The sequence below is a fragment of the Oncorhynchus nerka genome, linkage group LG8 (genome assembly GCF_034236695.1).
Source record: "Oncorhynchus nerka isolate Pitt River linkage group LG8, Oner_Uvic_2.0, whole genome shotgun sequence".
NCBI lineage: Eukaryota > Metazoa > Chordata > Actinopteri > Salmoniformes > Salmonidae > Oncorhynchus > Oncorhynchus nerka.
The window spans coordinates 64,988,510-65,015,932 of NC_088403.1; the positions used below are offsets into that span (position 1 = coordinate 64,988,510).

General features: G+C 46.4%; 1 protein-coding gene across 4 annotated transcripts in view; it reads right to left on the bottom strand.

Moving 5' to 3' along the window:
* The window catches only part of LOC115133681 (glucosidase 2 subunit beta-like), a 321,308-nt gene that overhangs the window by 189,232 nt on the left and 104,653 nt on the right, over positions 1–27,423 (bottom strand). For all 4 annotated transcript variants that reach the window (XM_065021985.1, XM_065021984.1, XM_065021987.1 and 1 more), the window contains exon 9: positions 6,366–6,452. In XM_065021985.1, coding sequence (XP_064878057.1) covers positions 6,366–6,452 — 87 coding nt within the window. The remainder of the gene's footprint in view (positions 1–6,365; positions 6,453–27,423) is intronic.

Genomic DNA, 27,423 nt, shown 5'->3' on the forward strand with positions numbered 1-27,423 from the left:
GATGATGATGGTGGTTTTATTGTATTGTTTATACACTGTAAGAAAGATGTGCAGGGAGGAGGAGAGTAATCGGGTAGAGGAGTCATATAATACATTTAAGATCCCTTTTAACATCCATAGGTACTGTTCAAACCAGAACAGTACATTACGGGGCAGTTTCCCCCAGTCACAGATTAAACCTAATCTTGGACTAAACAGGATTTTCAATGAGGCTGTGAGACATGGTAAACCAATAAATGTCCCTCATACAGGGAGTCTATATGAGGCTGTGAGACATGGTAAACCCATAAAACTGTCCCTCATACAGGGAGTCTATATGAGGCTGTGAGACATGGTAAACCCAGAAAACTGTCCCTCATACAGGGAGTCTATATGAGGCTGTGAGGCTGTGAGACAGGCTGTGAGACATGGTAAAACCCATAAAACTGTCCCTCATGAGGCAGGGTAAAACCCCATAAAACTGTTCCTCATACAGGGATATGAGGCTGTGAGACATGGTAAACCCATAAAACTGTCCCTCATGGTAAACACATAAAACAGGAGTCTATATGAGGCTGAGACATGAGGCTGTGAGACGTGGTAAAACCCCATAAAACTGTTCCTCATACAGGGAGTCTATATGAGGCTGTGAGACGTGGTAAAACCCCATAAAACTGTTCCTCATACAGGGAGTCTATATGAGGCTGTGAGACATGGTAAAACCCCATAAAACTGTTCCTCAAAACTGTTAAAACCCCATAAAACTGTCCCTCCTCATACTGAGGCTGTGAGACAGTCTAAATGAGGCTGTGAGACATGGTAAACCCATAAAACTGTTCCTCATACAGGGAGTCTATATGAGGCTGTGAGACATGGTAAACCCATAAAACTGTTCCTCATACAGGGAGTCTATATGAGGCTGTGAGACATGGTAAACACATAAAACTGTCCCTCATACAGGGAGTCTATATGAGGCTGTGAGACATGGTAAACCCATAAAACTGTTCCTCTGGTTCAACAACTGTGTTACAATGAAGGGACTGATCTTTAGCGGCAGATGAAAGATGGATGAGGAGGAAGAGGGAGGAAGAGGGGAAGGAAGAGGGATGAATGTGTACTGTGTTCCAGAGTGTATTTTAGCTCAAATTCCTGCTAACGTGTCAGCCAGAACCTGCCAGTGGCTGCCTGTCTCCCAGTATTCAATATATTAAAGGAGGATGAGGATGAGGAACAGTGGGATGAACTGTGGGAGGACAGACGCATGGAAAGCTGTCTCCTTGTGGATACTGTCTCCTTGTGGGTACTGTCTCCTTGTGGATACTGTCTCCTTGTACTGCAGATGCTGTCTCCTTGTGGATACCGTCTCCTTGTGGATACTGACTCCTTGTGGATACCGTCTCCTTGTACTGCAGATGCTGACTCCTTGTGGATACCGTCTCCTTGTGGATACTGACTCCTTGTGGATACCGTCTCCTTGTGGATACTGACTCCTTGTGGATACCGTCTCCTTGTGGATACCGTCTACTTGTGGATACTGTCTCCTAGTGGATACCGTCTCCTTGTACTGCAGATGCTGACTCCTTGTGGATACAGTCTCCTTGTGGATACTGTCTCCTTGTACTGCAGATGCTGACTCCTTGTGGATACCGTCTCCTTGTGGGTACTGTCTCCTTGTGGATACTGTCTCCTTGTACTGCAGATGCTGTCTCCTTGTGGATACCGTCTCCTTGTACTGCAGATGCTGACTCCTTGTGGATACCGTCTCCTTGTGGATACTGTCTCCTTGTGGGTACTGTCTCCTTGTGGATACTGTCTCCTTGTGGATACTGTCTCCTTGTGGATACCGTCTCCTTGTCCTGTAGATTCTGACTCCGTGTCGATTCTGGTCTATCTGTGGATTCTGGTCTATCTGTGGATGCTGTCTCCCTGTGGATGCTGGCTCCTTGTGGATGGGTCTCCTTGTGGATACCGTCTCCTTGTCCTGTAGATTCTGACTCCGTGTAGATTCTGGTCTATCTGTGGATACTGTCTCCTTGTGGATACTGTCTCCTTGTGGATACTGTCTCCCTGTGGATGCTGGCTCCTTGTGGATACCGTCTCCTTGTCCTGTAGATTCTGACTCCGTGTGGATTCTGGTCTATCTGTGGATGCTGGCATATCTGCCTGTCAGGGAGTCATTGCGTGCCACGCTCACCGCTCGGCCGAGTGTAACTGAGGCAATGTACCCCATGAAATATTCACCTAAGTTGTCTTTCCTAAAAATATAAAAAAGGGGGGGACGGGAAAGGACGGTGGTGCGATGGAGAGTTATCCAAATGCACCGTGTCAGGTCGACTTAGGCTTTCATCCAAGAGGGGCGAAGAGGGGAGCGGCAGGGGGTCCATTAAATGTTCATACATTGTAAGCCCCCGCCATGGGGTTTAACTCCACCCTTTTAAGCCCCCCCCCCTCCCCCCATGGGGTTTAACTCCACCCTTTTAAGCCCCCCATGGGGTTTAACTCCACCCTTTTAAGCCCCCCATGGGGTTTAACTCCACCCTTTTAAGCCCCCCCATGGGGTTTAACTCCACCCTTTTAAGCCCCCCATGGCGTCTAACTCCACCCTTTTAAGCCCCCCCATGGTGTTTAACTCCACCCTTTTAAGCCCCCCCCATGATGTTTAACTCCACCCTTTTAAGCCCCCCATGGTGTTTAACTCCCACCCTTTTAAGCCCCCCCCATGGTGTTTAACTCCACCCTTTTAAGCCCCCCATGGTGTTTAACTCCACACTTTTAAGCCCCCCCCATGGCGTCTAACTCCACACTTTTAAGCCCCCCCCCATGGCGTCTAACTCCACACTTTTAAGCCCCCCCATGGCGTCTAACTCCACACTTTTAAGCCCCCCATGGTGTTTAACTCCACCCTTTTAAGCCCCCCCCATGGCCTCTAACCCCTGCTGTAGACAGACTCTAACCCATCCTGTAGCCCTGTTTCTCCTCCCCCAATTAGTTTCTTCTTTAGTTAACACTTTATTTAATCCTTTAAAGATCGTGTCGCTTTGTCTCACATTCTTCAGAAGTTTGGCAAATACACGTGAGTGTACAAAATATTAGGAACACCACTCCCATTTTGCCCTCAGAATATTCATTCATTTGTTTGGGCATGGACTCTACAAGGTGTCGATAGCGTTCCACAGGGACGCTGGCCCATGTTGAATCCAATACTTTCCACAGAAGTGTCCCAGTTGGCTGGATGTCCTTTTGAGTCATGGACCATTCTTGATACACTCAGGAAACTGTTTAATGTGAAAAACCCAGCAGCGTTGCAGTTCTTGACGCACTCAAACCGGTGCGCCTTGGCACCTACTGCCAAACCCCGTTCAAAGGCACTTAAATATTTTGTCTTGCCCGTTCACCTTCTGCATGGCACACACACACACAATCCATGTCTCAATTGTCTCAAGGCTTAACAGTCATTCTTTTAACTCTCTCCTCTCCTTCATTTACACGGGTTGAAGTGACGTCAACGAGGGATGGTAGCTTTCACCTGGATCCACCTGGTCAAGTTTGTCATGGAAAGAGCAGGTGTTCCTAATATTTTGTACAGTCATTGCAAATATCAACAAAGTTACAGTAGGTGCATGCTATGCACATCCTCGTACCACATGTATAACATTCTGTCATTGGGGAGATTCTCCTCATTTAACAAACCAGTCCTCCAGGGTGTTATCTACAGCTGGTAGCCAGTTAAAAGCCAGTCTTAATGCTCAGCATATAACAATTAGTTACTATGAAAATCAGATTTTTTCTTTTAACTTGATGAATGTGTGAGTTGTAAGAGGTGTGTACTAACGATATCAATGTGTGTGTGCTGTTCTTTGTAGTTTGTTTGAGTTGCGACATAACCTTTACTTGAGGTAGCCTGAGTCCCTAAAGTCACGGACCATTGGCTCCCATTCGCATAAGACTACACATTGCTGAAAGACTAGAGAGGCCCATAGGAGAGAGGCAAAATAGTTAGAACTAAGAAACACTACAATTTCTCTGCTCCAAACCATCACAAACTTGGAAGGTTTCAAATGAACTTCACTGCCTTTTGAGAGAAAAATGAATCTCCCGAATCCAAAAAGATCAGCAACTTCACTCAATGTAGTGTCAAGTGCTCCGTTTAAACAAATACTTTGTCTCTACTTGTGCTGATAGGCAAAGGAGGCCAGATATGTATGGATGTATGCATAATTCAGCCTCCAAAGACAAAGAATGGGAGAGATCCAGGGCAAGAGATAACTTGCATGGAACAAGTGGTGGTTTGGTGGTGGGGGGTGTACAGACACTAAAGTGCCATGATTTCCTATCTTCTCATGATGCAACCGAGCCCAGCCCAACTCATAGTGAAGGCTGGTACAACTGCCGCCCACTCCCCTCAGCCCCCTAATGCCACGCTGTACTGCTTTTGATAAGAGGAACTGGGCCAGCTTATAGTCAAAACAAAAACAAAAAAGGGGATGATGGGGGTGGTGGGGTGGCGGCGGGGGGGGATAGTCATTATGAATGTTTTCTTTTTAAACAGCGAATCGCTGTGGCTGTTGTTGTGGCAGCCGCCGCCGAGTGAGAACTACTTATGTAGGGCGACGTGGCCTGGAGTATTGTGGGAAGGAGCCATTAGCTGCCGTCGTGCTAGCTGCTCGAGCGCAACACAATTAGAGAACAGAAACAGGCCCACAGTCCCTTAGTATCCGTGTGAAAAGGTCACTTCTGTCAACATTATTATAATCCCCTGTTTTCCTATCAGGATTGTTGATTCACATGCCTGGGAAGAAGAACTGAAGGAAAGGAGACAGAACAGTGAGGACAGGAGCGCCGAGGCGGTGGGTCGGTGTGTTAAATATTACATTATCAAACAGTATAAATATATCTGGATGTGATGGGAGTGACTCATCACATTCTCTCGACTCCAGTTTGGAAACACAAAAAAAAAAAAAAAAAAAATTAAATCAAAAGATCATTGATAAAGAAACATCCCTTTCGAAGGTCCTGTATATAAAACGTTAAGTTGTACTGTATTGTGGTTAAATAAACACCGCAATAGAACTTCAATAGAAGATAGATTTTTCCCGAACCTCCGTTTGTGTTAAGATAATTACTATATTTGCGTCGTTTCTTACGCCACAGCACCAGCTTCCTCTACTTCATAAGACAGACGTATCCATTCAAATCAGCAACAACAACAAAAAAACTAAATAAAGCCAAGATTAATCCAAAACAAATAAAGCGCCACGAAGAAGAAAAAGACGACGACACCCAATAAACCAGCTTGGGCCACGGGACAATCTAATCTTGACGGAATAGATTTATTATTATTTTTTAAGTTATTTGGAAATGACCAGCTCCTTATCAATCCAGGAGGTATTTGTGCAGACTCTCTCAGTGGCTTTAGTGAAGGGACTCAATCACAACGAGACGCGATAGGCCTCGGGTCTCCTCCTCTCGCGTTCATCTTTTATCGGTTACGGAGGAAATGAAAAGGATGTTATCTGGTGCGGCGTACGCTGCACAGCGTCTTGGCTTCGGGAGACGGGCCTCGTCTGCACGAGCCAATGGGCCTATTCTTTGGGGAACTCGCTCGTCACATAAAAACAAGGGCTTGAGATGTGCTATGCTAGGAACTTGAAGAATGGGGTTTGTCAAGACTGTCTGATGCTATGGTAACTGTTGGTGTGGACGGGTTAGGTGCTACGAGTTGGTGTGTGTCGGGGTGTGGGGGCGACCCAGTATAAGCCACGGTGTTAAAGTGAAGCTTTAGCCTCTCCAACCACAAGTGGGCCGGAACTAACAAACTACCTGGAACAGCAAGATGATGAAGTAGAGAGGTCAGTGTAGCAGGGTATTGATGTACCATGATGATGGAGAGGGCAGAGAGGTCAGAGTGTAACAGGGTATTTATGTACCATGATGATGGAGAGGGTAGAGGTCAGAGTGTAACAGGGTATTGATGTACCATGATGATGGAGAGGGTAGAGGTCAGAGTGTAACAGGGTATTGATGTACCATGATGATGGAGAGGGCAGAGGTCAGAGTGTAACAGGGTATTGATGTACCATGATGATGGAGAGGGCAGAGGTCAGTGTAACAGGGTATTGATGTATCATGATGATGGAGAGGGTAGAGGTCAGTGTAACAGGGTATTGATGTATCATGATGATGATAGAGAGGGTAGAGTGTAACAGGGTATTGATGTATCATGATGATGGTGGAGAGGGTAGAGGTCAGTGTAACAGGGTATTGCTGTACCATGATGATAGAGAGGGTAGAGTGTAACAGGGTATTGATGTATCATGATGGTGGAGATGGTAGAGGTCAGAGTGTGTCAGTGAGATGAGAGAGAGAGAGAAAGTGGTTGAGCCTACTGTTACACTGTCACCCGTCCTCAGACTGGTCCAGAGTGTCTCCTCAAACCTGGAGAGATCAACCCGATGGGCCCCTCCTAGCAAAACCTGGGGACAAAGACACTGATGAGGACAGGGCAAGAAACACACACACACACTAAATGAAAACACTCAAGAAAAGTCTATAAACAAAAAGAGACATGAACTGCAACACACATACCAAAATACACTCACACACACACAAACATACCTGCTAGCCCTGCAGGTACAGTAGTATAAGATAAATGCATTAATAACTGATAATACACTGCACACTATCCATCTCAGGAGTCACTCTCCCAAACATACCCACCACTATAGAGTCTCTCTCCCAAACATACCCACCACTATAGTCACTCTCCCAAACATAACCAACGCCCAGCACCATAGAGTCACTCTCCCAAACATAACCCACCACTATAGAGTCTCTCTCCCAAACATACCCACCACTATAGTCACTCTCCCAAACATACCCACCACTATAGAGTCACTCTCCCAAACATACCCACCACTATAGTCACTCTCCCAAACATACCCACCACTAGCACCATATAGTCACTCTCCCAAACATACCCACCAAACAAACATACCCACCACTATAGTCACTCTCCCAAACATAACCAACGCCCAGCACCATAGAGTCACTCTCCCAAACATACCCACCACTATAGAGTCTCTCTCCCAAACATACCCACCACTATAGTCACTCTCCCAAACATAACCAACGCCCAGCACCATAGAGTCACTCTCCCAAACATAACCCACCACTATAGAGTCACTCTCCCAAACATACCCACCACTATAGAGTCACTCTCCCAAACATACCCACCACCATAGTCACTCTCCCAAACATAACCACCACCCAGCACCATATAGTCACTCTCCCAAACATAACCACCACCCAGCACCATATAGTCACTCTCCCAAACATAACCACCACTATAGAGTCACTCTCCCAAACATACCCACCACTATAGAGTCACTCTCCCAAACATAACCACCACTATAGAGTCACTCTCCCAAACATAACCACCACTATAGAGTCACTCTCCCACCACCATATCTGGTTATTTATTCCAGTCACTCTCTCATTAAAGCAGCCTTATTACAGCCACACTGCTGAAGTGTACTGCTTGGGTGATTCTACAGAAGTGGTATAAATGACTGTCAAACCACCAAAAAACAACATAAAAAACTGTCAAGTCTCCAGAATTGGGACATTTATTTACATCATGATATGTTGTAATACAATCCAAGACAACAACAAACACATTGTTAAATTAATATCGTACAAAGTCACTGTTTATACACTTATTACTAACTGAGAGGTGACTGTCCCAAACCCGGACTCCTAAACATTACTGTACATCTGAAAACAAAAACAATTAATGATCAAACAATGTTGAACTATTATTTCAGCGAAACATCTTGAGTTGTTCAATTATTATTATAGTTCTACGCGGAGTACACCAAACATTAGGAACACCTTCCTCATATTGAGTTGGATTTAAGGGATCATAGTTTTCACCTGGATTCACCTGGTCAGTCTATGTCATGGAAAGAGCAGGTGTTCATAATGTTTTGTACACTCACTGATATAATTATTAGCTTGGTTTATCTTAAAACACCTTTCTCTGGAAAAACACTGCCCCCACTTTTGACGTCACTACGAAAACCCTAACATTAAAAGACTGTAAAACGACTGAGACTTTTAAGCCACACCCCTACAAATATCACCAATTGATGGGATTGAACCCATCTCCAGCATGGTGGCCACATGGTGAGTAGTTTGTGTGTGAACAAACATTTAAGAGAAAATGAGTGAGCAGGTCGGTAAACCTCATGTCACTGCCTAACATTGAAAACATCTATAAATATGTCAAGTACAGTTTAGGGACTACAATATATGTTTGCTGGGATGTAGCCCGGTCCAAATTAAAGATGGCTACACATAACTGTCTATGTGGATTCTTTAATTAAAATCCAACACAAGTCAGAAAATTGTCCAAACCGAAACGGTCACAACTGAAACCATAGAGATATATAGAGAGAGGTTTCATCTTTGTATCAGTGCCATTATGGAGCCTGTGACAGCACGTGCAGCTCCTTTGGGACTATCTCCAATTTAAAGTTGCAAGTGCCATGCGTTACCAACTGAGAAACAGAGGGCCACCATGTGGGTAGTGGACAAGTGTACACTTCAGGAACAAGTGTAGAGTACTGAGATGCATAACCAGCAGGAGGATCCAACCCTCCAAGAGCCCAAACATAGATGTCTATAATGATCTATACTGTCCTATGATCAGCTTTAATAATGGTAGATGTTGGCTTCCGTCTGGCCAAAAGCATAGATGTCTATAATGATCTGATTGCATCGTTTCTAATCCCAGTAAATTGTTTTATTTTTGTATTCTTACTGGTATTATCATTATTTCACCACACTTCTTCAATTGTAAGAAACTTGAGTAAACTTGAGTACAGTAGGGGACAGAATAGTATAACAGCAAAGTTCTTTGTACAAACCAAAGGAAATCCAATTAGAAGGAGATCATTGGCTGATCACTCCCAAGCCATAGGAATCCCCACCCAGTTACTACTTCTAAAATGGTGGAAGCCATCAAGGTAAAACAAATTATTTCCATGTAGTCCTGTATATATCTCTATAATTTACACTTAACACCAAAACGCCTGTTATTTTTCCAAAATAAAGATAGATAAAGTGATAAAAGCAAAAAAAATAAACTCTCTTTCAAAGATAATTCGTAAAAATCCAAATAACTTCACAGATCTTCATTGTAAAGGGTTTAAACACTGTTTCCCATGCTTGTTCAATGAACCATAAACAATTAATGAACATGCACCTGTAGAACGGTCGTTAAGACACTAACAGTTAACAGACGGTAGGCAATTAAGGTCACAGTTATGACAATTTAGGACACTAAAGAGGCCTTTCTACTGACTCTGAAAAGCACCAAAAGAAAGATGCCCAGGGTCCCTGCTCATCTGCGTGAACATGCCTTAGGCATGGCTGCAAGGAGACATGAGGACTGCAGATGTGGCCAGGGCAATAAATGTCCGTACTGTGAGACGCCTAAGACAGCGCTACAGGGAGACAGGACAGACAGCTGATTGTCCTCGCAGTGGCAGACCACGTGTAACAACACCTGCACAGGATCGGTACATCCGAACATCACACCTGCGGGACAGGTACAGGATGGCAACAACAACTGTCTGTGTTACACCAGGAACACACAATCCCTCCATCAGTGCTCAGACTGTCCGCAATAGGCTGAGAGAGGCTGAACTGAGGGCTTGTAGGCCTTGTAGAATAATAGTGAAGACATCAAAACTATGAAATAAAACATATGGAATCATGTAATAGCCAAAAAAGTGTTAAACAAATCAAAATATATTTTATATTTAAGGTTCTTCAAAGTAGCCACTCTTTTCCTTGATGACAGCTTTGCACATGCTTGGGATTCTCTCAACCAGCTTCATGAGGTAGGTCACCTTGAATGCATTTACATTTACATTTATGTCATTTAGCAGACGCTCTTATCCAGAGCGACTTACAAATTGGTGCATTCACCTTATGACATCCAGTGGAGCAGCCACTTTACAATAGTGCATCTAAATCTTTTAAGGGTGGGGGGTGAGAAGGATTACTTTATCCTATCCTAGGTATTCCTTAAAGAGGTGGGGTTTCCGGTGTCTCCGGAAGGTGGTGATTGACTCCGCTGTCCTGGCGTCGTGAGGGAGTTTGTTCCACCATTGGGGGGCCAGAGCAGCGAACAGTTTTGACTGGGCTGAGCGGGAACTGTACTTCCTCAGTGGTAGGGAGGCGAGCAGGCCAGAGGTGGATGAACGCAGTGCCCTTGTTTGGGTGTAGGGCCTGATCAGAGCCTGGAGGTACTGAGGTGCCGTTCCCCTCACAGCTCCGTAGGCAAGCACCATGGTCTTGTAGCGGATGCGAGCTTCAACTGGAAGCCAGTGGAGAGAGCGGAGGAGCGGGGGGAACTGTACTTCCTCAGTGGTAGGGAGGCGAGCAGGCCAGAGGTGGATGAACGCAGTGCCCTTGTTTGGGTGTAGGGCCTGATCAGAGCCTGGAGGTACTGAGGTGCCGTTCCCCTCACAGCTCCGTAGGCAAGCACCATGGTCTTGTAGCGGATGCGAGCTTCAACTGGAAGCCAGTGGAGAGAGCGGAGGAGCGGGGTGACGTGAGAGAACTTGGGAAGGTTGAACACCAGACGGGCTGCGGCGTTCTGGATGAGTTGTAGGGGTTTAATGGCACAGGCAGGGAGCCCAGCCAACAGCGAGTTGCAGTAATCCAGACGGGAGATGACAAGTGCCTGGATTAGGACCTGCGCCGCTTCCTGTGTGAGGCAGGGTCGTACTCTGCGGATGTTGTAGAGCATGAACCTACAGGAACGGGCCACCGCCTTGATGTTAGTTGAGAACGACAGGGTGTTGTCCAGGATCACGCCAAGGTTCTTAGCGCTCTGGGAGGAGGACACAGTGGAGTTGTCAACCGTGATGGCGAGATCATGGAACGGGCAGTCCTTCCCCGGGAGGAAGAGCAGCTCCGTCTTGCCGAGGTTCAGCTTGAGGTGGTGATCCGTCATCCACACTGATATGTCTGCCAGACATGCAGAGATGCGATTCGCCACCTGGTCATCAGAAGGGGGAAAGGAGAAGATGAATTGTGTGTCGTCTGCATAGCAATGATAGGAGAGACCATGTGAGGTTATGACAGAGCCAAGTGACTTGGTGTATAGCGAGAATAGGAGAGGGCCTAGAACAGAGCCCTGGGGGACACCAGTGGTGAGAGCACGTGGTGAGGAGACGGATTCTCGCCACGCCACCTGGTAGGAGCGACCTGTCAGGTAGGACGCAATCCAAGCGTGGGCCGCGCCGGAGATGCCCAACTCGGAGAGGGTGGAGAGGAGGATCTGATGGTTCACAGTATCGAAGGCAGCCGATAGGTCTAGAAGGATGAGAGCAGAGGAGAGAGAGTTAGCTTTAGCAGTGCGGAGTGCCTCCGTGATACAGAGAAGAGCAGTCTCAGTTGAATGACTAGTCTTGAAACCTGACTGATTTGGATCAAGAAGGTCATTCTGAGAGAGATAGCGGGAGAGCTGGCCAAGGACGGCACGTTCAAGGGTTTTGGAGAGAAAAGAAAGAAGGGATACTGGTCTGTAGTTGTTGACATCGGAGGGATCGAGTGTAGGTTTTTTCAGAAGGGTGCAACTCTCGCTCTCTTGAAGACGGAAGGGACGTAGCCAGCGGTCAGGGATGAGTTGATGAGCGAGGTGAGGTAAGGGAGAAGGTCTCCGGAAATGGTCTGGAGAAGAGAGGAGGGGATAGGGTCAAGCGGGCAGGTTGTTGGGCGGCGGCCGTCACAAGAAGCAAGATTTCATCTGGAGAGAGAGGGAGAAAGAGGTCAGAGCACAGGGTAGGGCAGTGTGAGCAGAACCAGCGGTGTCGTTTGACTTAGCAAACGAGGATCGGATGTCGTCGACCTTCTTTTCAAAATGGTTGACGAAGTCATCTGCAGAGAGGGAGGAGGGGGGAGGGGGAGGAGGATTCAGGAGGGAGGAGAAGGTGGCAAAGAGCTTCCTAGGGTTAGAGGCAGATGCTTGGAATTTAGAGTGGTAGAAAGTGGCTTTAGCAGCAGCGACAGAAGAGGAAAATGTAGAGAGGAGGGAGTGAAAGGATGCCAGGTCCGCAGGGAGGCGAGTTTCCGCTCGGCTGCCCGGAGCCCTGTTCTGTGAGCTCGCAATGAGTCGTCGAGCCACGGAGCGGGAGGGGAGGACCGAGCCGGCCTGGAGGATAGGGGACATAGAGAGTCAAAGGATGCAGAAAGGGAGGAGAGGAGGGTTGAGGAGGCAGAATCAGGAGATAGGTTGGAGAAGGTTTGAGCAGAGGAAGAGATGATAGGATGGAAGAGGAGAGAGTAGCGGGGGAGAGAGAGCGAAGGTTGGGACGGCGCGATACCATCCGAGTAGGGGCAGTGTGGGAAGTGTTGGATGAGAGCGAGAGGGAAAAGGATACAAGGTAGTGGTCGGAGACTTGGAGGAGTTGCAATGAGGTTAGTAGAAGAACAGCATCTAGTAAAGATGAGGTCGAGCGTATTGCCTGCCTTGTGAGTAGGGGGAAGGTGAGAGGGAGAGGTCGAAAGAGGAGAGGAGTGGAAAGAAGGAGGCAGAGAGGAATGAGTCAAAGGTAGACGTGGGGAGGTTAAAGTCGCCCAGAACTGTGAGAGGTGAGCCGTCCTCAGGAAAGGAGCTTATCAAGGCATCAAGCTCATTGATGAACTCTCCGAGGGAACCTGGAGGGCGATAAATGATAAGGATGTTAAGCTTGAAAGGGCTGGTAACTGTGACAGCATGGAATTCAAAGGAGGCGATAGACAGATGGGTAAGGGGAGAAAGAGAGAATGACCACTTGGGAGAGATGAGGATCCCGGTGCCACCACCCCGCTGACCAGAAGCTCTCGGGGTGTGCGAGAACACGTGGGCGGACGAAGAGAGCAGTAGGAGTAGCAGTGTTATCTGTGGTGATCCATGTTTCCGTCAGTGCCAAGAAGTCGAGGGACTGGAGGGAGGCATAGGCTGAGATGAACTCTGCCTTGTTGGCCGCAGATCGGCAGTTCCAGAGGCTACCGGAGACCTGGAACTCCACGTGGGTCGTGCGCGCTGGGACCACCAGATTAGGGTGGCCGCGGCCACGCGGTGTGGAGCATTTGTATGGTCTGTACAGAGAGGAGAGAACAGGGATAGACAGACACATAGTTGACAGGCTACAGAAGAGGCTACGCTAATGCAAAGGAGATTGGAATGACAAGTGGACTACACGTCTCGAATGTTCAGAAAGTTGAGCTTACGTAGCAAGAATCTTATTGACTAAAATGATTAAAAAATGATACAGTACTGCTGAAGTAGGCTAGCTGGCAGTGGCTGCGTTGTTGACTTTGTAGGCTAGCTGGCAGTGGCTGCGTTGTTGATTCGGGGGCTAGCTGGCTAGCTAGCAGTGTTGATTACGTTACGTTGCGTTAAAAGAACGACAATAGCTGCCTAGGTAACCTAGAAAATCGCTCTAGACTACACAATTATCTTTGATACAGAGACGGCTATGTAGCTAGCTACGATCAAACAAATCAAACCGTTGTACTGTAATGAAATGAAATGAAAATGTGATACTACCTGTGGAGCGAGGCGGAATGCGACCGGGTTTGTTGAGTTCTAATCGGTAGACGTTGGCTAGCTGTTGGCTAGCTAGCAGTGTCTCCTACGTTAAGGACGACAAATAGCTGGCTAGCTAACCTCGGTAAATTAAGATAATCACTCTAAAAACTACACACTCTTAACTACACAATTATCTTGGATACGAAGACAGCAAAGACAACTATGTAGCTAGCTAACACTACACTAATCAAGTCGTTCAGTTGAGGGTAATAGTTTCTACAGTGCTGCAATTCTTATTGACTAAAATGATTAAAAATGATACAGTACTGCTGAAGTAGGCTAGCTGGCAGTTGATTCAGGGGCTAGCTGGCTAGCTAGCAGTGTTGATTACCAGGTTGATTACCATTTCAATTAACAGGTGTGCCTTGTTAAAAGTACATTGGTGTAATTTCTTTCCTTAATGCGTTTGAACCAATTGGGTGTACACAGAAGATAGCCCTAAAAGACCCAGTCCATAATATGGCAAGAACAGCTCAAAAAAGCAAAGAGAAACAACAGTCCATCATTACTTATAAGGCATCACAAACTTTCAAGAACTTTGAAACTTTCTTCAAGTGCAGTTGCAAAAAACCATCAAGCTCTATGATGAAGCGGGCTTTCATGAGGACCGCCACAGGAAAGGAAGACCCAGAGTCACCTCTGCTGCAGAGGATAAGTTCATTAGAGTTACCTGTCTCTCATGAGGACCGCCACAGGAAAGGAAGAACCAGAGTTACCTCTGCTGCAGAGGATAAGTTCATTAGAGTTACCTGGCTCTCATGAGGACCGCCACAGGAAAGGAAGAACCAGAGTCACCTCTGCTGCAGAGGATAAGTTCATTAGAGTTACCTGGCTCTCATGAGGACCGCCACAGGAAAGGAAGACCCAGAGTCACCTCTGCTGCAGAGGATAAGTTCATTAGAGTTACCTGGCTCTCATGAGGACCGCCACAGGAAAGGAAGACCCAGAGGGGGAGGGAGGGAGGGAGGGAGGGAGGGAGGGAGGGAGGAAAGAAAGAAAGAAAGAAAGAAAGAAAGAAAGAAAGAAAGAAAGAAAGAAAGAAAGAAAGAAAGAAAGAAAGAAAGAAAGAAAGAAAGAAAGAAAGAAAGAAAGAAAGAAAGAAAGAAAGGAGGGAAAGAGGGAAAGAGGGTTGATGGGAGACGGAGGTGGTGGGTCTCCCAGTTTAAGTCGTAAATGACACACTATTTTGACCAGAGGCTTAAGAACACTATGTAGGGCATAGTGTGCCACTTGGGAAGTAGACCCGTGTGTTTATTCATGTGAAATGGAGTCCCCACTGGAAGCCATTTTGGCAGTGCTGTAGCGCAGCAGGCGCTGACCTTTAGATACTATGCACAATTAAGCTAAGCTAATAAACAGCGCTGCCGTGCTCGGACTGGACCGAGACAAAACATTGGTGCTATCTGTATGTGCGGCACCACTGTCGACCTCACGAAGGACAGTGACTGACACCCAGGATGCTTTGTTCTGCAGATGTAGTCTTTAAAACGGACACTGGGAAAATAGCTTCAGTGATTACTGGGAAATTAGCTTCAGTGATTACTGGGAAATTAGCTTCAGTGATTACTGGGAAATTAGCTTCAGTGATTACTGGGAAAATAGCTTCAGTGATTACTGGGAAATTAGCTTCAGTGATTACTGGGAAATTAGCTTCAGTGATTACTGGGAAATTAGCTTCAGTGATTACTGGGAAATTAGTGGTGAATGTAAACGCTTGGTATTAGGCCCAAGTTTCACTTTTAAAGACCCCCTTTTCCATTTATTGGCCAGATATTTACTTTTAAGACTACCTTTACATTTATTGGGCCGATATTTACTTTTAAGACTACTTTTCCATTTATTGGCCAGATATTTACTTTTAAGACTACTTTTACATTTATTGGCCAGATATTTACTTTTAAGACTACCTTTTACATTTATTGGGACGATATTTACTTTTAAGATTACCTTTTACATTTATTGGGACGATATTTACTTTTAAGACTACCTTTTACATTTATTGGCCCGATATTTACTTTTAAGACTACTTTTACATTTATTGGCCAGATATTTACTTTTAAGACCCCCTTTTACATTTATTGGGACGATATTTACTTTTAAGACTACTTTTCAATTTATTGGCCAGATATTTAGTCTTGCTTAAACAAATAAAACAATAGATGAAACAACCAAATGTATCCCAGCTGTAGATTGTCTTTTTGTCGTATGCATTGTAGGTAGCATTGTATGATAGATGTTGAAATCCCAGAATTGGCGATAGCCAGGTTGTTACTTATTGTACTAGTCTTCAGATAAGACCTACCACCAATAAAGAGGAAACCATGAATGTGTGTGGTAATTTGGCATTTTAAGACCGATGGAGGCTAGATCAATAATATAGTGGTAAAGCCACCTTGTCATAGTTTGAGTGTGTATCTCTTATGTTGACGTGAACCGGTTTGCATGGATTCAATTGTATATCTAATGACGGCCATTGTCGAAATGAAGAAAAGGTTTACGTTTCCAACTGGGGCGGCAGGGTAGCCTAGTGGTTAGAGTGTAGAGGCGGCAGGGTAGCTGAGTGGTTAGAGTGTAGAGGCGGCAGGGTAGCCTAGTGGTTAGAGTGTAGAGGCGGCAGGGTAGCCTAGTGGTTAGAGTGTAGAGGCGGCAGAGTAGCCTAGTGGTTAGAGTGTAGAGGTGGCAGGTAGCCTAGTGGTTAGAGTGTAGAGGCGGCAGGGTAGCCTAGTGGTTAGAGTGTAGAGGTGGCAGGGTAGCTTAGTGGTTAGAGTGTAGAGGTGGCAGGGTAGCCTAGTGGTTAGAGTGTAGAGGTGGCAGGGTAGCCTAGTGGTTAGAGTGTAGAGGCGGCAGAGTAGCCTAGTGGTTAGAGTGTAGAGGTGGCAGGTAGCCTAGTGGTTAGAGTGTAGAGGCGGCAGGGTAGCCTAGTGGTTAGAGTGTAGAGGTGGCAGGGTAGCTTAGTGGTTAGAGTGTAGAGGTGGCAGGGTAGCCTAGTGGTTAGAGTGTAGAGGTGGCAGGGTAGCCTAGTGGTTAGACTGTAGAGGTGGCAGGGTAGCCTAGTGGTTAGAGTGTAGAGGTGGCAGAGTAGCCTAGTGGTTAGAGTGTAGAGGTGGCAGGGTAGCCTAGTGGTTAGAGTGTAGAGGTGGCAGGGTAGCCTAGTGGTTAGAGTGTAGAGGTGGCAGGGTAGCCTAGTGGTTAGAGTGTAGAGGCGGCAGGGTAGCCTAGTGGTTAGAGTGTAGAGGCGGCAGGGTAGCCTAGTGGTTAGAGTGTAGAGGTGGCAGGGTAGCCTAGTGGTTAGAGTGTAGAGGTGGCAGGGTAGCCTAGTGGTTAGAGTGTAGAGGCGGCAGGGTAGCCTAGTGGTTAGAGTTTAGAGGCGGCAGGTAGCCTGGTGGTTAGAGTGTAGAGGCGGCAGGGTAGCCTAGTGGTTAGAGTGTAGAGGCGGCAGGGTAGCCTAGTGGTTAGAGTGTAGAGGCGGCAGGGTAGCCTAGTGGTTAGAGTGTAGAGGCGGCAGGGTAGCCTAGTGGTTAGAGTGTAGAGGCGGCAGGGTAGCCTAGTTGTTAGAGTGTAGAGGCGGCAGGGTAGCCTAGTGATTAGACTGTAGAGGCGGCAGGGTAGCCTAGTGGTTAGAGTGTAGAGGCGGCAGGGTAGCTTAGTGGTTAGAGTGTAGAGGTGGCAGGGTAGCCTAGTGGTTAGAGTGTAGAGGTGGCAGGTAGCCTAGTGGTTAGAGTGTAGAGGCGGCAGGGTAGCCTAGTGGTTAGAGTGTAGAGGTGGCAGGGTAGCTTAGTGGTTAGAGTGTAGAGGTGGCAGGGTAGCCTAGTGGTTAGAGTGTAGAGGTGGCAGGGTAGCCTAGTGGTTAGAGTGTAGAGGTGGCAGGGTAGCCTAGTGGTTAGAGTGTAGAGGTGGCAGGGTAGCCTAGTGGTTAGAGCGTTGGACTAGTAACCGGAAGGTTGCAAGTTCAAACCCCCGAGCTGACAAGGTACAAATCTGTCGTTCTAACCCCTGAACAAGGCAGTTAACCCACTGTTCCTAGGCAGTCATTGAAAATAAGAATTTGTTCTTAACTGACCTGCCTAGTTAAAAAATAAAAAAATAAAAGGAGAATGTGAATGTGATGAAATAATAATGGATTTGAAGTGTTTGTGTCAAACCCCATGAAATATGGCATTAATGAAAAGTACTGATTTCCTTTTTGTTGACTCCGATATATATATGTGTATATATGTGTATATATGTGTGTATATATAGGTATATAGGAGAAACCATTAACATCATGCTTCTAAAACACATCCTCGTCAAACAGGTATTTCAGTCAGATGTTGTTACTGGTGTTTTGTATTGGCCCACGAAATCTACACTAGACGTAGTCAAATATACGGGGGGTTAAGCAAGCAGGAGGAGATATATTACCTCAGAGCTATATGGCAATATGAATCCACACACCCACATACAATTGCAGACAAAACTATTCCCAGCTGTGTTTATCTACAATATTGCCACATATACCTGGGGTTGGGAGAATCACCTTTCCTGGTTATGCTTGTCAAAATATCACCTTCCACAGATAAAGTATGAGAAAGAATACGCAGTCAAATATGTATATAGTATTACCATAAACCCAAACGCACACTAGTGGGAATATTAAAACAAACACACACACACGCGTGTTATTAATCTGCCACAGGTACAGTATGAGTGTCAGAGGTCCTCCTTATCCCACAGCTTACCTCTCATACCGGAATCAGAGAGAATACCCTGCCAATGTCCCATCTCCAGTATTCAGAGAGAATACCCTGCCAATGTCCCATCTTCAGCATTCAGAGAGAATACCCTGCCAATGTCCCATCTCCAGTATTCAGAGAGAATACCCTGCCAATGTCCCATCTCCAGTATTCGGAGAGAATACCCTGCCAATGTCCCATCTCCAGTATTCAGAGAGAATACCCTGCCAATGTCCCATCTCCAGTATTCAGAGAGAATACCCTGCCAATGTCCCATCTCCAAATATTCAGAGACAATACCCTGCCAATGTCCCATCTACAGTATTCAGAGAGAATACCCTGCCAATGTCCCATCTTCAGCATTCAGAGAGAATACCCTGCCAATGTCCCATCTCCAGTATTCAGAGAGAATACCCTGCCAATGTCCCATCTCCAGTATTCAGAGAGAATACCCTGCCAATGTCCCATCTACAGTATTCAGAGAAAATACCCTGCCAATGTCCCATCTACAGTATTCAGAGAAAATACCCTGCCAATGTCCCATCTCCAGTATTCAGAGAGAATACCCTGCCAATGTCCCATCTACAGTATTCAGAGAGAATACCCTGCCTAATATAGTGGTAAAGCCACCTTGTCATAGTTTGAGTGTGTATCTCTTATGTTGACGTGAACCGGTTTGCATGGATTCAAATGGATATCTAATGACGGCCATGTTGCGGCCTTGGCTCGCCGTTTTGGACCACACCAAATGGATATCTAATGACGGCCATGTTGCGGCCTTGGCTCGCCGTTTTGGACCACACCAAATGGATATCTAATGACGGCCATGTTGCGGCCTTGGCTCGCCGTTTTGGACCACACCAAATGGATATCTAATGACGGCCATGTTGCGGCCTTGGCTCGCCGTTTTGGACCACACCAAATGGATATCGGGGGAACTTATTTAAGCTCCCAACCCCAATTCCCTGGGTGTATTTCATGACCATTTATAAATGTATCAAATTAGTAGTGGAATAAAACATGCATAGATATTTGGATTATTCCAAATTGTTCCCTTTGCTCTGCATCACATTTTAAACCAGGTCGAAATAAAGAAAAGGTTTACATTTCCAACTGGGGCGGCAGGGTAGCCTAGTGGTTAGAGTGTAGAGGCGGCTGGGTAGCCTAGTGGTTAGAGTGTAGAGGCGGCAGGGTAACCTAGTGGTTAGAGTGTAGAGGTGGCAGGGTAGCCTAGTGGTTAGAGTGTAGAGGCGGCAGGGTAGCCTAGTGGTTAGACTGTAGAGGTGGCAGGGTAGCCTAGTGGTTAGAGTGTAGAGGTGGCAGAGTAGCCTAGTGGTTAGAGTGTAGAGGTGGCAGGGTAGCCTAGTGGTTAGAGTGTAGAGGTGGCAGAGTAGCCTAGTGGTTAGAGTGTAGAGGTGGCAGGGTAGCCTAGTGGTTAGAGTGTAGAGGTGGCAGGGTAGCCTAGTGGTTAGAGTGTAGAGGTGGCAGGGTAGCCTAGTGGTTAGAGTGTAGAGGTGGCAGGGTAGCCTAGTGGTTAGAGTGTAGAGGTGGCAGGGTAGCCTAGTGGTTAGAGTGTAGAGGTGGCAGGGTAGCCTAGTGGTTAGAGTGTAGAGGCGGCAGGGTAGCCTAGTGGTTAGAGTTTAGAGGCGGCAGGTAGCCTAGTGGTTAGAGTGTAGGCGGCAGGGTAGCCTAGTGGTTAGAGTGTAGAGGCGGCAGGGTAGCCTAGTGGTTAGAGTGTAGAGGCGGCAGGGTAGCCTAGTGGTTAGAGTGTAGAGGTGGCAGGGTAGCTTAGTGGTTAGAGTGTAGAGGCGGCAGGGTAGCCTAGTGGTTAGAGTGTAGAGGCGGCAGGGTAGCCTAGTGGTTAGAGTGTAGAGGCGGCAGGGTAGCCTAGTGGTTAGAGTGTAGAGGCGGCAGGGTAGCCTAGTGGTTAGAGTGTAGAGGCGGCAGGGTAGCCTAGTGGTTAGAGTGTAGAGGCGGCAGGGTAGCCTAGTGGTTAGAGTGTAGGCGGCAGGGTAGCCTAGTGGTTAGAGTGTAGAGGCGGCAGGGTAGCCTAGTGATTAGACTGTAGAGGTGGCAGGGTAGCCTAGTGGTTAGAGTGTAGAGGCGGCAGGGTAGCCTAGTGGTTAGAGTGTAGAGGTGGCAGGGTAGCTTAGTGGTTAGAGTGTAGAGGTGGCAGGGTAGCCTAGTGGTTAGAGTGTAGAGGTGGCAGGGTAGCCTAGTGGTTAGAGCGTTGGACTAGTAACCGGAATGTTGCAAGTTCAAACCCCCGAGCTGACAAGGTACAAATCTGTCGTTCTAACCCCTGAACAAGGCAGTTAACCCACTGTTCCTAGGCCGTCATTGAAAATAAGAATTTGTTCTTAACTGACCTGCCTAGTTAAAAAATAAAAAAATAAAAGGAGAATGTGAATGTGATGAAATAATAATGGATTTGAAGTGTTTATGTCAAACCCCATGAAATATGGCATTAATGAAAAGTACTGATTTCCTTTTTGTTGACTCCGATATATATATGTGTATATATGTGTGTATATATAGGTATATAGGAGAAACCATTAACATCATGCTTCTAAAACACATCCTCGTCAAACAGGTATTTCAGTCAGATGTTGTTACTGGTGTTTTGTATTGGCCCACGAAATCTACACTAGACGTAGTCAAATAAACGGGGGGGTAAGCAAGCAGGAGGAGATATATTACCTCAGAGCTATATGGCAATATGAATCCACACACCCACATACAATTGCAGACAAAACTATTCCCAGCTGTGTTTATCTACAATATTGCCACATATACCTGGGGTTGGGAGAATCACCTTTCCTGGTTATGCTTGTCAAAATATCACCTTCCACAGATAAAGTATGAGAAAGAATACGCAGTCAAATATGTATATAGTATTACCATAAACCCAAACGCACACTAGTGGGAATATTAAAACAAACACACACACACGCGTGTTATTAATCTGCCACAGGTACAGTATGAGTGTCAGAGGTCCTCCTTATCCCACAGCTTACCTCTCATACCGGAATCAGAGAGAATACCCTGCCAATGTCCCATCTCCAGTATTCAGAGAGAATACCCTGCCAATGTCCCATCTACAGTATTCAGAGAGAATACCCTGCCAATGTCCCATCTCCAGTATTCAGAGAGAATACCCTGCCAATGTCCCATCTACAGTATTCAGAGAGAATACCCTGCCAATGTCCCATCTACAGTATTCAGAGAGAATTCCCTGCCAATGTCCCATCTCCAGTATTCAGAGAGAATACCCTGCCAATGTCCCATCTACAGTATTCAGAGAGAATACCCTGCCAATGTCCCATCTCCAGTATTCAGAGAGAATACCCTGCCAATGTCCCATCTCCAGTATTCAGAGAGAATACCCTGCCAATGTCCCATCTACAGTATTCAGAGAAAATACCCTGCCAATGTCCCATCTCCAGTATTCAGAGAGAATACCCTGCCAATGTCCCATCTACAGTATTCAGAGAAAATACCCTGCCAATGTCCCATCTCCAGTATTCAGAGAGAATACCCTGCCAATGTCCCATCTCCAGTATTCGGAGAGAATACCCTGCCAATGTCCCATCTCCAATATTCAGAGAGAATACCCTGCCAATGTCCCATCTCCAAATATTCAGAGAGAATACCCTGCCAATGTCCCATCTCCAGTATTCAGAGAGAATACCCTGCCAATGTCCCATCTACAGTATTCAGAGAGAATACCCTGCCTAATATAGTGGTAAAGCCACCTTGTCATAGTTTGAGTGTGTATCTCTTATGTTGACGTGAACCGGTTTGCATGGATTCAAATGGATATCTAATGACGGCCATGTTGCGGCCTTGGCTCGCCGTTTTGGACCACACCAAATGGATATCTAATGACGGCCATGTTGCGGCCTTGGCTCGCCGTTTTGGACCACACCAAATGGATATCTAATGACGGCCATGTTGCGGCCTTGGCTCGCCGTTTTGGACCACACCAAATGGATATCTAATGACGGCCATGTTGCGGCCTTGGCTCGCCGTTTTGGACCACACCAAATGGATATCGGGGAACTTATTTAAGCTCCCAACCCCAATTCCCTGGGTGTATTTCATGACCATTTATAAATGTATCAAATTAGTAGTGGAATAAAACATGCATAGATATTTGGATTATTCCAAATTGTTCCCTTTGCTCTGCATCACATTTTAAACCAGGTCGAAATAAAGAAAAGGTTTACATTTCCAACTGGGGCGGCAGGGTAGCCTAGTGGTTAGAGTGTAGAGGCGGCTGGGTAGCCTAGTGGTTAGAGTGTAGAGGCGGCAGGGTAACCTAGTGGTTAGAGTGTAGAGGTGGCAGGGTAGCCTAGTGGTTAGAGTGTAGAGGCGGCAGGGTAGCCTAGTGGTTAGACTGTAGAGGTGGCAGGGTAGCCTAGTGGTTAGAGTGTAGAGGTGGCAGAGTAGCCTAGTGGTTAGAGTGTAGAGGTGGCAGGGTAGCCTAGTGGTTAGAGTGTAGAGGTGGCAGGGTAGCCTAGTGGTTAGAGTGTAGAGGTGGCAGGGTAGCCTAGTGGTTAGAGTGTAGAGGTGGCAGGGTAGCCTAGTGGTTAGAGTGTAGAGGTGGCAGGGTAGCCTAGTGGTTAGAGTGTAGAGGTGGCAGGGTAGCCTAGTGGATAGAGTGTAGAGGCGGCAGGGTAGCCTAGTGGTTAGAGTTTAGAGGCGGCAGGTAGCCTAGTGGTTAGAGTGTAGAGGCGGCAGGGTAGCCTAGTGGTTAGAGTGTAGAGGCGGCAGGGTAGCCTAGTGGTTAGAGTGTAGAGGCGGCAGGGTAGCCTAGTGGTTAGAGTGTAGAGGTGGCAGGGTAGCTTAGTGGTTAGAGTGTAGAGGCGGCAGGGTAGCCTAGTGGTTAGAGTGTAGAGGCGGCAGGGTAGCCTAGTGGTTAGAGTGTAGGCGGCAGGGTAGCCTAGTGGTTAGAGTGTAGAGGCGGCAGGGTAGCCTAGTGGTTAGAGTGTAGAGGCGGCAGGGTAGCCTAGTGGTTAGAGTGTAGAGGCGGCAGGGTAGCCTAGTGGTTAGAGTGTAGAGGCGGCAGGGTAGCCTAGTGGTTAGAGTGTAGAGGCGGCAGGGTAGCCTAGTGATTAGACTGTAGAGGTGGCAGGGTAGCCTAGTGGTTAGAGTGTAGAGGCGGCAGGGTAGCCTAGTGGTTAGAGTGTAGAGGTGGCAGGGTAGCTTAGTGGTTAGAGTGTAGAGGTGGCAGGGTAGCCTAGTGGTTAGAGTGTAGAGGTGGCAGGGTAGCCTAGTGGTTAGAGCGTTGGACTAGTAACCGGAAGGTTGCAAGTTCAAACCCCCGAGCTGACAAGGTACAAATCTGTCGTTCTAACCCCTGAACAAGGCAGTTAACCCACTGTTCCTAGGCCGTCATTGAAAATAAGAATTTGTTCTTAACTGACCTGCCTAGTTAAAAAATAAAAAAATAAAAGGAGAATGTGAATGTGATGAAATAATAATGGATTTGAAGTGTTTATGTCAAACCCCATGAAATATGGCATTAATGAAAAGTACTGATTTCCTTTTTGTTGACTCCGATATATATATGTGTATATATGTGTATATATGTGTGTATATATAGGTATATAGGAGAAACCATTAACATCATGCTTCTAAAACACATCCTCGTCAAACAGGTATTTCAGTCAGATGTTGTTACTGGTGTTTTGTATTGGCCCACGAAATCTACACTAGACGTAGTCAAATAAACGGGGGGGTAAGCAAGCAGGAGGAGATATATTACCTCAGAGCTATATGGCAATATGAATCCACACACCCACATACAATTGCAGACAAAACTATTCCCAGCTGTGTTTATCTACAATATTGCCACATATACCTGGGGTTGGGAGAATCACCTTTCCTGGTTATGCTTGTCAAAATATCACCTTCCACAGATAAAGTATGAGAAAGAATACGCAGTCAAATATGTATATAGTATTACCATAAACCCAAACGCACACTAGTGGGAATATTAAAACAAACACACACACACGCGTGTTATTAATCTGCCACAGGTACAGTATGAGTGTCAGAGGTCCTCCTTATCCCACAGCTTACCTCTCATACCGGAATCAGAGAGAATACCCTGCCAATGTCCCATCTCCAGTATTCAGAGAGAATACCCTGCCAATGTCCCATCTACAGTATTCAGAGAGAATACCCTGCCAATGTCCCATCTCCAGTATTCAGAGAGAATACCCTGCCAATGTCCCATCTCCAGTATTCAGAGACAATACCCTGCCAATGTCCCATCTCCAGTATTCAGAGAAAATACCCTGCCAATGTCCCATCTCCAGTATTCAGAGAGAATACCCTGCCAATGTCCCATCTCCAGTATTCAGAGAGAATACCCTGCCAATGTCCCATCTACAGTATTCAGAGAAAATACCCTGCCAATGTCCCATCTCCAGTATTCAGAGAGAATACCCTGCCAATGTCCCATCTACAGTATTCAGAGAAAATACCCTGCCAATGTCCCATCTCCAGTATTCAGAGAGAATACCCTGCCAATGTCCCATCTCCAGTATTCGGAGAGAATACCCTGCCAATGTCCCATCTCCAATATTCAGAGAGAATACCCTGCCAATGTCCCATCTCCAAATATTCAGAGAGAATACCCTGCCAATGTCCCATCTCCAGTATTCAGAGAGAATACCCTGCCAATGTCCCATCTACAGTATTCAGAGAGAATACCCTGCCTAATATAGTGGTAAAGCCACCTTGTCATAGTTTGAGTGTGTATCTCTTATGAGTGTAGAGGCGGCAGGGTAGCCTAGTGGTTAGAGTGTAGAGGCGGCAGGGTAGCCTAGTGGTTAGAGTGTAGAGGCGGCAGGGTAGCCTAGTGGTTAGAGTGTAGAGGCGGCAGGGTAGCCTAGTGGTTAGAGGGTGTAGTGGTTAGAGTGAGGCGGCAGGGTAGCCTAGTGGTTAGAGTGTAGAGGCGGCAGGGTAGCCTAGTGGTTAGAGTGTAGAGGCGGCAGGGTAGCCTAGTGGTTAGAGTGTAGAGGCGGCAGGGTAGCCTAGTGGTTAGAGTGTAGAGGCGGCAGGGTAGCCTAGTGATTAGACTGTAGAGGTGGCAGGGTAGCCTAGTGCCTAGTGGTTAGAGTGTAGAGGCGGCAGGGTAGCCTAGTGGTTAGAGTGTAGAGGTGGCAGGGTAGCTTAGTGGTTAGAGTGTAGAGGTGGCAGGGTAGCCTAGTGGTTAGAGTGTAGAGGTGGCAGGGTAGCCTAGTGGTTAGAGCGTTGGACTAGTAACCGGAAGGTTGCAAGTTCAAACCCCCGAGCTGACAAGGTACAAATCTGTCGTTCTAACCCCTGAACAAGGCAGTTAACCCACTGTTCCTAGGCCGTCATTGAAAATAAGAATTTGTTCTTAACTGACCTGCCTAGTTAAAAAATAAAAAAATAAAAGGAGAATGTGAATGTGATGAAATAATAATGGATTTGAAGTGTTTATGTCAAACCCCATGAAATATGGCATTAATGAAAAGTACTGATTTCCTTTTTGTTGACTCCGATATATATATGTGTATATATGTGTGTATATATAGGTATATAGGAGAAACCATTAACATCATGCTTCTAAAACACATCCTCGTCAAACAGGTATTTCAGTCAGATGTTGTTACTGGTGTTTTGTATTGGCCCACGAAATCTACACTAGACGTAGTCAAATAAACGGGGGGGTAAGCAAGCAGGAGGAGATATATTACCACAGAGCTATATGGCAATATGAATCCACACACCCACATACAATTGCAGACAAAACTATTCCCAGCTGTGTTTATCTACAATATTGCCACATATACCTGGGGTTGGGAGAATCACCTTTCCTGGTTATGCTTGTCAAAATATCACCTTCCACAGATAAAGTATGAGAAAGAATACGCAGTCAAATATGTATATAGTATTACCATAAACCCAAACGCACACTAGTGGGAATATTAAAACAAACACACACGCGTGTTATTAATCTGCCACAGGTACAGTATGAGTGTCAGAGGTCCTCCTTATCCCACAGCTTACCTCTCATACCGGAATCAGAGAGAATACCCTGCCAATGTCCCATCTCCAGTATTCAGAGAGAATACCCTGCCAATGTCCCATCTACAGTATTCAGAGAGAATACCCTGCCAATGTCCCATCTACAGTATTCAGAGAGAATTCCCTGCCAATGTCCCATCTCCAGTATTCAGAGAGAATACCCTGCCAATGTCCCATCTCCAGTATTCAGAGAGAATACCCTGCCAATGTCCCATCTCCAGTATTCAGAGAGAATACCCTGCCAATGTCCCATCTCCAAATATTCAGAGACAATACCCTGCCAATGTCCCATCTACAGTATTCAGAGAGAATACCCTGCCAATGTCCCATCTTCAGCATTCAGAGAGAATACCCTGCCAATGTCCCATCTCCAGTATTCAGAGAGAATACCCTGCCAATGTCCCATCTACAGTATTCAGAGAGAATACCCTGCCAATGTCCCATCTCCAGTATTCAGAGAGAATACCCTGCCAATGTCCCATCTCCAGTATTCAGAGAGAATACCCTCTCAATGTCTCATCTCCAGTATTCAGAGAGAATACCCTCTCAAGGTCTCATCTCCAGTATTCAGAGAGAATACCCTCTCAAGGTCTCATCTCCAGTATTCAGAGAGAATACCCTCTCAATGTCCCATCTCCAGTATTCAGAGAGAATACCCTCTCAATGTCCCATCTCCAGTATTCAGAGAGAATACCGTCCCAATGTACCATCTCCAGTATTCAGAGAGAATACCCTCTCAATGTCCCATCTCCAGTATTCAGAGAGAATACCCTCTCAATGTCTCATCCCCAGTATTCAGAGAGAATACCCTCTCAAGGTCTCATCTCCAGTATTCAGAGAGAATACCGTCCCAATGTCCTCATCTCCAGTATTCAGAGAGAATACCCTCTCAATGTCCCATCTCCAACATGCTGTTCAAACGGTGAAGCAGTCACAAGTGATCTCTTCACAAGCGCTCGATGGGGGGGAGGCACACCAACCAAAATAAAAGGGCTCATTGGGAGATTTCCCCGGCTG